The 14,378-nt window shown below is 35.5% G+C and overlaps 1 protein-coding gene across 1 annotated transcript in view; it reads right to left on the bottom strand.

The window, feature by feature from the left end:
* Positions 1 to 7,734: 7,734 nt before the first annotated feature.
* LOC144958560 (RNA polymerase-associated protein RTF1 homolog) overlaps positions 7,735 to 14,378 on the bottom strand; it is a 35,143-nt gene continuing 28,499 nt past the window's right edge. The window contains exons 14-17 of the mRNA XM_078890622.1: positions 13,699 to 13,743; positions 12,953 to 13,027; positions 12,068 to 12,167; positions 7,735 to 9,450 (exon numbers count right to left, since the gene is read on the bottom strand). Coding sequence (XP_078746748.1) covers positions 9,344 to 9,450; positions 12,068 to 12,167; positions 12,953 to 13,027; positions 13,699 to 13,743 — 327 coding nt within the window. The 3' untranslated portion in view covers positions 7,735 to 9,343. The remainder of the gene's footprint in view (positions 9,451 to 12,067; positions 12,168 to 12,952; positions 13,028 to 13,698; positions 13,744 to 14,378) is intronic.

Here is a 14,378-nt window from a genome sequence, read left to right as displayed (position 1 = left end):
ACTAACCATCATCACTGTGCTTTCTAATTTGAAATTTAGCATTTTTGAATCGTTTTTAGTATGGCCAATTATCCCTGAATTTAAAAAAATAAAATGATTTTCGTATTTTCCTGCAGATTATAATAATGGCGAATACTATCTATATTTTTTGTTCCACAGCCATATCGCTCGTTTTCAGTTAACCTCAAACAGTACACAAAGCTGCACACTTTGGTAAGTATCTATATATCAAATTTGAAAAAAGATGTTGAGTAATAAACGTGATTTTTGTGCGGCTATGTGATCTAGTGGTATGACAATCGTATTCGGCGATCCTGGGTTCGAGCCTCGCTCAGCGCATAGTTGAGTCCTTGGAAAAGGCTCTTTACTCACTTTCTCTCACTATACTCGGGTGTAAGATTAGTACCTGGCTGTTAACAGCATTGTCTCTGTCCGAAAAAATTGTAATATCGCTTAACAGGTGTCGTGTCCCGTCCTAAATGTTAAGTGTTACTTTTGGCCAGGGACCCCTTGTAAAGCGCTTTGAGCATGTTTAGTGGATATTGCACTTTATAACAGCTCAATTATTATTATAAATTAATATTTATAGCAATTGAGACAAATACAGTGGGGCTTACATGAACAATTAAAATACTTTTACATCTTAAATTGACTTGCATCTTACAGTGCGGTTGCATTCATAAACTGGGCGGGGTTCCTGACCTCCCATAGTGGGCAGGGGGGTACATACTGTGTCTTCTATCCCCTTATATCTGTTTTCCAACATGCTTTCTGTCTTTGTCTTGGAATGAGATTACTTGGTTTTGTCCTGGTCCTGGCCGGATCCCCTGGCTGAAAGGGAAACAGTCGAATGTATAGTTAGTTTTGGGAGATGATATTTTTTTCATTGTAAATCATCTCTCTGTTATTGTTATGCACTGTATTATGCTTTCTTTATATTATATATGATTTGTAAAACATTTGAGTGTGTTCCTCTTAGCGGGGACCTGTGCTTGTGTCTGGATGAGACTTTTAGTGATCTCAAACTAAGTACTTTGATAGAATGCTTTTGGAATCTACACCTGTTTCTTATTTGCACCAATTCCCCTTTGTCTTACCTTTTCTTGGATGCTTTATTGTAATTCTAGAACTTTTTACTATCCCATTTTCTTCCTTTTTACTGGCGCTGATATGACCTTAATGTGTTACAAGCTACGTAAAACCCTTAAAAACAAAACAAAAACAGCATTCATCAAATCTTAAACCAAATTCCATGAGCAGCAGAATACATCTTGTTATAGAGTCTGTAAACTTAAAAACTAAAACTAACTGAAATTCTAAATCATCGTCCTGTGTATCTAAGATGTGAGTCACTTAAATTTCTTGTGCCAGATCACTCCAGAGGTCCTTGGCTCTGGCCCTGACCGCAGCCGAAGTCCTTGGCTGAGAGGGAAACAGTTAAATGTACAGTATTAGTTATTATTATCATGATTTGTAAACATCTTGTGTGTATTCCTCGTGGTGAGATCTGTGCTTGCGTCTGGGTGGTACTTAAGGTGATATCCAATAGAGCACATTGTAGTTTGCACTTGGAATTTTACTCTGTTCACTTTTTGGAATCAGTCCCCTTTTAACTTTTCCTTTGGTGCTTCTAGTTTTTTGGGGTTTTTTTTTTCTTCTTTCTTTTACTGGAGCTAAAATGACATCAAAGTGTAGCAAGAGCCGTGAAATTCTTTAAAGAGGATTTTTCTTAAACAATGAAATGTTTGTATTTTCTAGAGTATTGACATGAAACTACATATCAACCGTTAATTTTACTTCATATTGTGTTATCAAGTGGCTTTTAACTTATCACTGGGAGTATATGTGTTTGGATTTATTCTGTCCGTCAGTGAGACAAATATTTTCTCTCAATACAAACAACACATACAACGATGCTAGTGCTAGCAATTACAAACCTGGTAATTTTATGATTTCATCTGGGCAGTAAAAACTCACTTTGTGTTCTATCAAAATGAGGTCTAGTAAAAGAACTATTTTTTCTTCCACAACAATTGATTGCATGTCTGCATCATTGTTATCTTTAACCTCGTGAGTGAATGTGGCTAACTCAATCGGCGTGAAGTTTATTTTTCTGTGCTTGAATTGCTGGATCTATTAGATTTAGCAGAAATTACTTTGAAATACATCGTCCTTTCCAAGGTGCAGCGTAATTTTTTAATTAATTGTAACACTTCAGAAACTCCAATTAACTCCAGCTCTGTAAGACTTATGGCTGGAAATGACCTATGCTTGTCAGCTTCTTTGATAGTTAGGTGCTTATTTCGTGTTGAACAAGTTTAGGGAATTGTTATCAGATCTGTAAATAAGTCCAAATATTTGGTAACCCATATATTATAATTACGTCACAACCTAGTACCTATGACTATTAGGCATAACCACTCTTAAATGTGGTAACCTGATCCCTGGATGATTGAAATACCTAAATATTTTTTACTAGGTGGTCAATGTTATATCTGGGGCGTTAACGTATATAGAAAAATTATAAAATTAAAAGCCAATTTCTAGATATTGTCTGTTAAAATGAGTTCAAAAAGTGATTTGTTTTATTTTTGTTTAACGAGTCTATTTTCTGTTTGTATATATAATCCCAATCATTTTTTTTTTTGTTTTTCATTTCAGTGACCTTTTCTGACAGATCTGTGGATGCCGTGTGGGGAAAAAAAAAAGTTGGCAATGAATTAAATTGTTTAATCCTAGTTTTCCTTTGTTTTTGTTTTTCCTTGGTTTTTCCGTTTTGTTTATTGAAAAAAATGGGGGTGGGCTAGCTTGGGGTCATTCTTGCTGTCCAATTTCTTGATGTGTCATTCATGTGATCACTGACCCAGACCTCTGGATAGATTTCTTTTGATATTCACTTATTCTTCATCCACTTTTGTTCTCACTATGTGAGCTTTTCCCATTGGCGTTTTTAAGAATCTAAATTTAACTTGTGATGCAAAACGCCTCCTTGAGTGGGGTTCCTGTCTCTCATAGTGGGCAGGGAGGCACTAACTGTTGTCTACTTTCCCCTTTTATCTTCTTTCTAACATGCTCCGTCTTTGTCTTGGGTTGAAATTATTTGGTTTTGTCCTGGCACTGGCCAGATACCGGGGCTGGGAAACAGTCAAATGTATAGTTAGTTTTGGGAGATATTTTTTTCCTTGTAAATCATCTCTCTGTTATGGACTGTATTATGTTTTAGGTACATATTATATTTGATTTATAAACATTTGAGTGTATTTCTCTTAGTGGGGACCTGTGCTTTTGTTTGAATGAGACTTTTAGGTGATCTCAAACTAAGTACTTTGACAGTGTGCCTTCGGAATCTACATCTGATCCCTATTTGAACCAATTCCTCTTTGTCTGCCGTATTCTTGGATGCTTTGATTGTAATTCTTTAACTTTTTACTATCCCATTTTCTTCCTATTTACTGGCACTGATATGACCTACGCCGGTTTCCTATTTGAACCAATTCCCCTTTGTCTTACCTTTTCTTGAGTGCTTTAATTGTACTTCTAGAACCTTTTACTATCCCATCTTCTTCCTTTTTACTGGCACTGATATGACCTTAATGTGTTGCAAGTGTCTTAAAACCCTTAAAAACAAACAAAACGCCTCCCATGGGTGATGGACTCAACACGAGCGTTTTATCTCCTATTCCCCCTGGGTGGGGTCTTTCATCTCCCACGGTGTACAAGTCGCTTGCTGTGTCTTCTATCCGCCTATCTGTTTTCCAACATGCTTTTTGGTTTTGTCATGGCCATGGCTGGGAGAGAAACGGTCAAATGTAAATTTTTGGGAGATGATTTTTCATCTCTGTTATGCACTGTATTATTTTTGTTATACATATGTGTGATTTGTAAAACATTTGAGTGTGTTCCTTTTAGCAGGAACCTCAAACTAATGTACACTGATGGTGTGCCCTTGAAATCTACGTCTGTTCCCTATTTGAACTAATCACCCATTGTCTTCCTATTTCCTTGGTACTTTAATTATTTTAGAACTTTTTTCTATCCCATTTTCTTCTCTTTTACTGCCGCTGATATGACCTAAATGTGTTGCAAGTGCCGTAAAACCCTTAAAAACAAAAGAAACATATTTGTCTAGTTTCTTTTGTGTTTTTAACTTTAGCGCTACTTTTCCACCATCAATTTCTTTTTTTTTTCATGCATCTTATTGTTAAATGAGCGACTATGTGGTCTTGTGGTATTACCCTCGCTTTCGGATTGGAAGGTCCTGGGTTCGAATCTCACTTGCGTATAAGTTGAGTCATTGGTAAAGACTTTTTACTCGCATTCTCATCATACTCGGGTGTAAAATAAGTGGCCGTTAACTGCGTTGTCTCTGAAAAAAAAATTGTACTATACAAAGGGCTTCAAGCAAACTAGAAAAATAAGATTCCCTTTATTCCTCCTGAAGGGGAAATTTGTCTTCAGCGCCTATACTAAGGGAAGACTGGTGATTGTGACGCAACTATGAAACGACCGTTGTCTAAAACCAAAGTCGTAAATTTTGTCCAATTTTTACCAAATAAAGTGCAATATCAATGATTTCCAAATTAAAATAGTATCAAAATCGCAATTTCTACAACATAGCTCGTTATTGCTTTTTCACCAGCCAATTTTATAAGTTCTATCACCAAAGTATGAATGTTCAAGGTTGCCACATAAAGCAGAGCTTCTGAACATGGTGTCTCTACAAGTTTGCTGATCTGCCTCTGTCCTTGGCTTTCTTTATGGTAGTCTACGAGGTGAGGCCTGCCATCTTCATTTCGTCATACAGTGAGTGTGCATCCATGTATGTTTTAGACGCTCAACCTTCCATGTCACGTGGGGGTTCTAATCGAGGGACTGGAGGGAGACATTGCTCCATGTTCTTCTCAAGTTGTGGCTGACCCATCTCCATTGCCGCAGTTCTTGAAAAATGCTAGAAAGATGCCCTTTATAATTGCGCCAAATTAACCATTCTATTTTGTTTATATGCCACAAGTCAGTCGAGTTGATGTTGAATTACTGACACCGAAAAGAACAATGGGCAGATACTAATGACCCGTTGACAATCATAAATAAGAATAGAGAAATCTGTAACAAATCAGCCTACACGTCTCAATTTGTTGGATAACTGTACCGAAGACATGAAATGCAAAACAAAAATTGAAAAAAAAAATTGAAGTGATCTGAAAAGGGTGTTTTGTTTTTTCTGGGTTTTAAGGCACTTGTAACACTTCTGGGTGGGGTTCCCGACCTCCCATAGTGGGCAGGGAGGTACTTGTCTTCTATCCCCCTGTATCTTGTTTTGTCCTGACCCTGGCCAGAGTTCCTTGGCTGGGAGGGAAACAGTCGAATGTATAGTTATAGTTTTGGAAGATGATATTTTTTTCCTTGTAAATCATCTCTCTGTTATTTATTGTATTATGTTTAGTTTACATTATATGATTTGTAAACATTTGAGTGTGTTCCTCTTAGTTGGGACCTGTGCTTGTGTCTGGATGAGACTTTTAGGTGATCTCAAACTAAGTACTTTGACGGTGTGCTCTTAAAATCTACTTCTGGTCCCTATTTGAACCAATTCCCCTTTGTCTCACCTTTTCCTTTGTGCTTTAATTGTAATTCTAGAACTTTTTACTATCCCATGTTCTTTCTTTTCACTGGCGCTGATATGATCTTAATGAGTTGCAAGCGCCGTAAAACCCTTAAAAACAAAACAACAAAACATTTTATGCATTGTATATTTTTGTTTTACATATAATTTGTAAACATTTGAGTGTGTTCCGCTTAGCGGGGACCTGTGCTTGTGTCTGGATGAGACATTTAGGTGATCTCAAACTAAGTACATTGACAGTGTGCTCTTGGAATCTACATGTTCTCTATTTGAGCTAATTCCCCTTTGTCTTCCTTTTTCTTGGGTACTTTAATTGTAATTCTAGAACTTTTTACTATCCCATTTTCTACCTTTTTACTGGGGCTGATATGACCTTTATGTGTTGCAAGCGCCGTAAAACCTTTAAAAACAACAAAACAAAGCACCTGTAACATTTGTTGGTCATTTCAGTGTCCGTAGAAAGAATTATTATCGAAAAGCCAAAAGATTTATATCAAACTTTAGGACCAAATAAAAATTTAAGACAAAGGGAAGCTTTGACACTAATTTGAAATCACCTTGAAGATCCAGACTAACGTCACTACAGGATCTCCACCAAAAAGTATAGGTACACTCAGATGATTACAAAATATACACAATAAATTTCTAACAATAACAGAAATCAATGACGGAGAGAGAATTTACAATGAAAAGAGTATCACCTCTTACGAAAAGAAAAATCTATTTCCCTATCAACAGACGAGTCCTTACAAGGCTCCGGCAAATGGTCCCGTTCCAGAACATAGACACAAAACCAAATTGAAAGGTCATGTACAGTGGAACCTCCCGATAACGACATGCCACGGGACCGAGTTTTTATGTCGTAACCGGAGATGTCGTTATTTAGAGGTTTCCAAGATGGCGGACAAAGTGGGCCTGGTAAGGCCCGCGGGACCAGTTTTTATTAACATTGACAAAACAAACAAAACATTGTTGTGTATTCCTCTTAGAGGGTTCTTGTGCGTGTGTCTGGATGAGACTTTAAGGTGATCTTAACTGAGTACACTGATAGTGTGCTCCTGGAATCTACATCTGTTCCCTATTTAAACCATTCCCCTTTGTCTTACTTTTTCTTATGTCATTTCAATTGTAAATCTAGAATGTTTTTTACTATCCAATTTTTTTCCTTTTTACTGGCGCTGATATGACATAGATGTGTCACAAGCGCTGTAAAACCCTTTAAAACAAACAAAAACAGGTAATAAGGAAAATAATATCATCTCTCATAAAAAGATAAACCCTTCTGTCTCCCTAACAGTAACAGCCAGGGCCCAGGCGAAACCAAATGGTCTCATTCCAGAACAAGGACAAAGCCACATGGAAAGGACAAATGATGTAAAGGTTAGAAGAGACAGCAGGTGTGAACAGGTGAAAAATCCAGCGGGCCCAGGAGCAGATAACGTCCCTCCCCTCCCTCCCCAAACACACACACACCCGAAGTGGAATTCCACTCATCACCCATTGGTCATTGGAAATGATCTATGTGGGAAGAAAAACAAACTATAATGACACACAATATACTTAAGGATTCATGTTTAATAACCTTTTTGTTTGCACATCAAGACAATGACTTTAAAACATGACTAAATGTGACGTTAAGATGACTTTTTATTTTTATTGGTGATCTATGCAATATGAGGTTCTGAAAGCAAATGTTTCTACAGTCAGACTCAAACATGTTTATTATGAATACGAAACATAAAATATACATATATATATATATATATATATATATATATATATATATATATATATATATATATATATATATATATATATATATATATATATATATATATATATATATATATACAGTAAAATTACTTTAAACAGAAAGAAGCTAAACCGAAAAATACCTTAAACCGCAAAGAATTTAATAAATTGTACTAGTTTCTTCATTATCTTTGTACTAATTCTTACGATGAACCGAAATACAAAGCAGGACTTTCTTTAAACCGAAACATCTTGAGAGCACCTTCCCTTTCTCTCTCTCTATTTTTCTTCAAAGATTCGGGAAGGAGGCCACACGTAATAATGCCCGGCGATATTAAACAAAGAGCGTAAGTATAAGATGAGGGTGGTGGGGGGTGGGGGTTAGGCAAACACTTCAATCACTGCCTAGGACTTCATTTACTCTCTATAGATGTCACTGATCACTGCACTTGGGCTTGGCCAACACCACAATCGCACAGACTGGAAAAGGAAGACAGCGGGTGACTGGCAGGCGAAAAATTAGGAAAGAGGGGGAGTTGGGGTGTAGAATCACGCAAGCGAGATGTTCTCGCTCGTGTGTTGATGCTTTGGAACTGACTGGATTTTCAACACGACAATTGACATGCCATTTCATTTCCACTTTGTTTAAATGGGGGAGGTTCGATGTAATTAGGCCTTTGAACCTAATGGCTTTTCAACAAAAGAGAGATGTGTAGTAGACAGCTTAGCACTTACATGCCTTTTCACTTTTCATTTCTACTTCACTTCACCTCTGAGTAGCTGCGTATCATTATCAATTATCGCACAAGAACTTTCGATCTTATTTTAGCTTTGCATTTTACTGAAAGATGTCTAAAAGAAAGCACGGTGCTTACATGTTGGAGTTTAAAATCAAAATACTATGTGAAGTCGATGAAAAATAAGTTGATCAAGACGGAGATATAATGTAAAATACACGGCATCCCGAACTCAACTCTTTCAACAATTTTTGATTTGAAAACGAAAACCCCCAAAAATATTTTTAAAACACACCCAAAGAAAAAAATAAAAATAAAAAAAATAAAAAAATGTTAATGGTTACGAAGACGGCATTTATTCAACAACTCCATTTAATGGGAAACCCATGATACGATTAAATGAGCAAATTCCTTAAATAGTTACTACCCTTGAAAAACATTGCAAAACAGGAACTTGCTTTAAACCAAAATGTCTTTAAACCGAAATGGTTTAGAAGGTCCCCAAAATTTCGGTTTAAAGTAATTCTACTGTATATATATATATATAAAGAGAGAAATTTACATTCTATTTCCGAAATATTGAAGACACTCGCTGTGCTCAAATTTACAGAGTGCTTAATAAAATATCAACGACGACGACGACGATGATGATGATGATGATGATGATGATGATGAAATTTGTTGTTTGTTTTGTTTTTAAGGGTTTTATGGCGCCTGCAACACATTTAGGTCATATCAGCGCCAGTAAAAAGGAAGAAAATTGTACATCGATGATGAAATTGATGATGTTGAAGGTAATAATGATGGTTAAGATTAATGATATGCTTCATCTTAGATAAAATTTCGAACTTTACATCAATATCATTATCTCATTTATAAGTCACTCTGTCTTTAACAACATCATCAACAACAATAGAGCGAGCATCGTATCTTTCTCATTTTAATCATGATCAGAATATAAAATCATTCCACAACCACGTTCATAAATGCATGCAGACGTCTTTACATTTAAGCAAGTAGTGTAAAGAATTTTGAGTACACCTTTATTTTGAAAGTCATAGATAGTAGCAAATGAGGTTTAAAAGAAAAGCAACGTATTTGTGTTCTATGAAATGGAATTTCCATACAAAATGGCCCAGAAAAAAACCCAAATCCATAATAAGCATGTTTGAGAGTGAATTATTACTGAATGAACAAGAGAGTAAAAAAAAAAAATAAAAGAAAGATGATTCTATAGGAGTCCTCTCCGTTTTTTGTAAGCTTCCAAATTGAGAGATCTTCTGGGTCCTCCATCTTTTTGTCCTGCAGTGGGGGGTGTTGGAACTACAAGAGGGGCACCTAGAAATTAAATAGATGTGAAATGTTAGATATTTATTATAAAATGATCACAAGAGTAAGTGCACATTCATCTTTTTTTCTTTTAAAAAAAAAGTAAAAAGAAGAAGAAGAAGACTTTCAAAAATGTGAAAAATAAAATTGCATAAAGTACGAGGTGTGTTTCAGACTTAAGTTTCCGTGGTTGTTTGTCCAAGGCCATGGTCGCATTCCTCATTGCCTCTTGGATCTGGTCCTCATCTTCAAATCAATGACCTCGCAGAATTTCTTTCACTTTGGGGAAAAGATGGAAGTCGCATGGGGCAAGATCAGATGAAAAGGCAGGCATTCCAACACTTCCCACGAATGGCTCTCGAGAAGCTCGTTCACAACATTGGGTGCATTGTCATGATGTTGAGTGACACCTTGTTAAAAAAATGAGGGTTTTTTGGGGGGTTTTTTCATATCGCTGGTCTCGATTTGTCTTTAAGAACAAATTTATAGTAGTTTTCCATTAAAAGTTTAACCAGGTGAATCAGGCCAGTTCAGTGCCTTGTGTGTTGAAAAAACTCAATGTTTTCCTTGTTTTCTGCAAGCCTTCTACGTGTCAGATCTCCCATCTTAAACTTCCCTAACCCATCTTCTAACAGTTTGAATTGAAGGCGCATTGTGCTCCAAAACATTACAAAGGTCTCCCATGTATTTCAACAGCACACTTGCCGAGAAGAGTTGAAAGTTTGATGACAACCCAAATATCGTAGTGTATGAAAGTTGCATCAATGTTTTGCTCTGCCTTTCCCTTTGATTACACTTGGACAAGGAGCAAAAGTACAGCAAACTTGTTGCAGCTCTATGACACGACAACCGATATATTTGAAATTTGACATCGAGATTTCTTAGATATGACATTATATTGTCTCTAATTTTGTTAATTCTGGGTTGCTTATTAGCAAAGTTATAAAGAGGGAAACTTAATTCTGAAACATGCATCACACACCCACGAGCCTGAGAGAGCCTTTACTCACGCTATAGGTCAAGTTGACCTCAGGGTCAAGCGGTCAATCCTGCAGGTAAAGCTGCATACAATGCATTACGTTCCAAAAACATATAAATTGACTAACGACGTTTCCTGTTTTCAGTCTACTACTCTACTCCTCTTTTAAATTCACAACATATTTTTCAAAGCTTGGATATAACTGCATTTTTCTTGTTTGATATTTGTGTCTGGGTTTCATTATTCTGCTGTGATTATTTTATAGTTATTTACACCTGAAAAACTCAATGAATAGAATCAATTACAGGAGCTATTTTTGTTTTTTTAAAAATTAATATAAAAATTTTGACACGATCAATTTTTTTAAAAGTTGTATCGGCGCATTTAATATTCTCTGGGCTTTCTAATGATTTAAACCATTTTATGGACTTGTCTTTTAATATTTTATCATATTTTTTTTCTTGCAATGTACATACAGGTAAAATGGATCACACTTTAGAGACCCACTTGAAATCTTTAAATGAACTTTGTAGAGTATGTGGCAATACAGCACTCACTCAAAAAGAAAAAAAAACGTAATCGCAAAAGGTTACTGTGTAAAGATTTCAAATGTGAAATACTTTTGTTATTTGATATTGACATTGGAAAAGACTTAGAAACAACACATTCAAAAGTGATATGTTACAAATGTGTAAAAAGAATCAAAAACATGAAAGTATATAAAGGAGAAGAGTTTTTAATAAACCCTATTGTAAAAAACAGTCAGCATTTGTGGACAGATTTTGTCCCCAGTGACATTACAATGTGCAATGTGTGCAAAACATTTACAAACATACGAGTCGGCTGCATTAAAGATAGGCAATCAAGTGACATTCAAAACTTAGACACAACGCAAGACACAAATTCATCACACTCCACAGAAATCACTACAGAAATCACAGTAGACAATGTTATAATGACAACCAGTCTTCTTCAAGTAACCCCTGACTTACAGTCTCATGTACCAGAAAAGAAGATAAGATTAGAAAAGAATGACAGAAAATGATCAAGTAAATTATCAAGAAACAATACAGGACAGTATACAACGTATTAGATAGGTAGAGACACCTAAACAATTTGAAATTATCACGAGACTTTTGACTGAAATAATCAACACCTTAAATTTAAAAGAATGATTAAAAAGGATGGAAATTTCCCAAATTATCTATCAACAGTCCGATTTCAAACCACTGTTGGTCTGAAGGTGGTGACATGGTGTCTGGAGAAACTGCTCTGAGGTATATATTTACTGCATTCCCTCTCCAGAGCAGATACAAACTGCAACCTTCCACATTTCCCCTTCTCCACAAACAAACAAAAAGCCTTTAAATTTTTAAAAGAAAAATCTGGTGCTGCTGAGGCAATCCAAGCTGAGTGCAGAATTTCTGTAATAGCTATGCATTTCCAAATTTTCTCTATAAAACTGTTGAAAAAAAATCTGAATCCGGAGAGAAAAAACATGTCAATTTGTCATTTTGTTTTACAAAATATCTATATCAACCAATTGAATCTGTATATGTGGCAGGTCTGCTACTCAATTTTGTGATTGCACTAGGTAGTTAGATTATCCTATTTGAAAATTGAAAGATAACTTTGAGTGTAACTCACCTGTCGCGGGAACATCCAGATCAATTTTGATATCAAAGTCATGCACAGCAAATAAGTCCTCTGAAATTCTCCTGTCTGATCCATCTGCCTTGTCACCACTCTGGAATGGACATCATCAATATTACGGAATGTCAGTAAGTGCCCACTACTGCCATGCAGTGTGACCTTAATAAGTAACCTTACCCTATCTCATTTTGCAGGCACTGTACTGCAGATGACGCCTAGGTTATTTTAGTCTTCCATTTGAATAAACCTCAAAGACAAATTACCCCTTGGGGATGAATAAAAGGAATTTATTTATTATTTTACTTTTAAAATTTATACAGAGAAAGACTTGAGAATATAATCTACTGCATTATACCTCAAAAGGGCATTGTGTTACGTTTTTTAATTGATTTTTTTTTTTGTTTTTTTTGTTAACTCAACAAAGTCTTAAGCCTTTTACTTTTAGTGATGGGATAGTTTTTAAAAAAGAATGGTAGTGCCATGTTGTGATCTAGGGGTATGACACTCGCCTTCAGACCAGTCAGTCCCAGGTTTGAGTTCCATTCTGAGCAACACAAAGTTGAGTCTTTGGAAAGGGCTCTTTACTCACATTCTCTCACCATACTCGTGTATAAAATGAACAGTGTTGTCTCTATCAAAAAAAGAAATTTGTAATGGTGCCTTACAGGCGTTATGTCTCTTTGGACATGTCAAGTGTTTCTGTTGGTTAGGGCCTAATCAAAGAGCACTTTGAGCATGCGTAGTGGATATTGCAAAATATAAAAGTTCAAATTTAATTTGTTTTTGTTTTAGAAAAGACAAAACAAATTGAATGCCTGAGGTTAAAAAAAAAAATAAGAAAAGCAAAACATAATAATAAAAAAATAAATAATGACCAACCTTCCCGGAGTCTAGTATATTTGCAGCAAGGGGAAGAGCTGGTAACCCAGAGGTCTGGGTTGGTGTCTTAGGTTTCTGGAAATATCAAAAGGCAGGAGGATAAAACAATGTTTTCAGTGAGAGATCTTTGATAAGGAAGAAAAACAGAGATGTTAAAACACATAAAACAATCGTATCATATCATACGTGAAAGGGTATTTAGGCCAACTGACCGTTGCATACCCTGTGTAATTAAATTCACTCATACTTATATATCTGGAATTTATTTGTTATCAAGCATTCCTTTAAATCTATTCAAAGAAGGATAATTGTTTATTTCAAACTTGAATCTATTCTTTTTCAGTTCCCCTTATGCTTATTTTGTGTTTATCAATAAGATTTTGAAAATGGTCTCCTCTGATATTTTTTGTACTGATTACATCAAATATTGTTTTCTTTTGTGCCAAAATTAGTCTTGGAACAAACTTAGTTTGCTTAACTTCACAATGGGCAGTCAATGCATTTTTCCAATAGACTAACCCTAGATTATGACTCAGGAGATTTGGGTAATAACTATTGGAAAAGATGATGATGATGATAATACTGTTGTTTTCTTGACGACGATGGTATTTCTGGAATAATACAATACACGCAAAACAGGAAGCTGGAAATTAGGGAAAACGGGTACGAGAACAAATACCAAGAGAATTCCAATAATATCAGGAGATTAAGCAAATCTGCAATCAAAATATACCAATGATTTTTACCTGGACTTCATTCTCAGCTGGTTTGGCTTCTGCTGCATCTGTTTTCTGAGAAATGAAATAAAACAATAAACATTTTTAAACAAAGAATTCTGATGCAATATACATAATTTTCTTTTTTTATATTAGAAATTAATATCACTAAAAATATCCTCACCCCTGATCCTTCTTCACAGTGAAATCAAATGTTTGAAATAAGTTTTATAAGAGCAAAAGATGCAAATGCTATTTAACATTAAAAATAATCTTATAAAAAATAAATAAAAGAACGAGGGTTAAGATATTTGTTTGTTTGTTTGTTTGTTGCTTTAGGTCTCTTCCAACACAATTGAGGTTATATGAGAGACCGCTGAAACAAAAAAACAAGCAATCTAACAAAAATAGTACAAATGTAAATCAAAATCATAACCTAAAGATATCATAAGCTAAATTATAAATAACCAAGAACAAACAGGCAGAAGATTTACAGAAAAAAAAATATCCCCTGTCAAAAATACAATCACAAACCAAAGAAGCAGGATAGGCTAGTAAAGAGAAGAAGAAACGACATCACTATCGGATCGTACACCCATGCGAACATCATAGGTATATGATTCAAGGGTGATGCTCCCATCCAACCACCCGCAGGGTTAAGATATAAAATCCCTGAGTCTGCTTTATCTCTATTAAAGACCTCTGATGCT

The sequence above is a fragment of the Berghia stephanieae genome, chromosome 1 (assembly GCF_034508935.2).
Source record: "Berghia stephanieae isolate SIO BIC M18660-M18661 chromosome 1, UCSD_Bste_1.3, whole genome shotgun sequence".
Classification (NCBI taxonomy): domain Eukaryota; kingdom Metazoa; phylum Mollusca; class Gastropoda; order Nudibranchia; family Aeolidiidae; genus Berghia; species Berghia stephanieae.
This window is presented reverse-complemented; position numbering and strand designations above follow the sequence as displayed.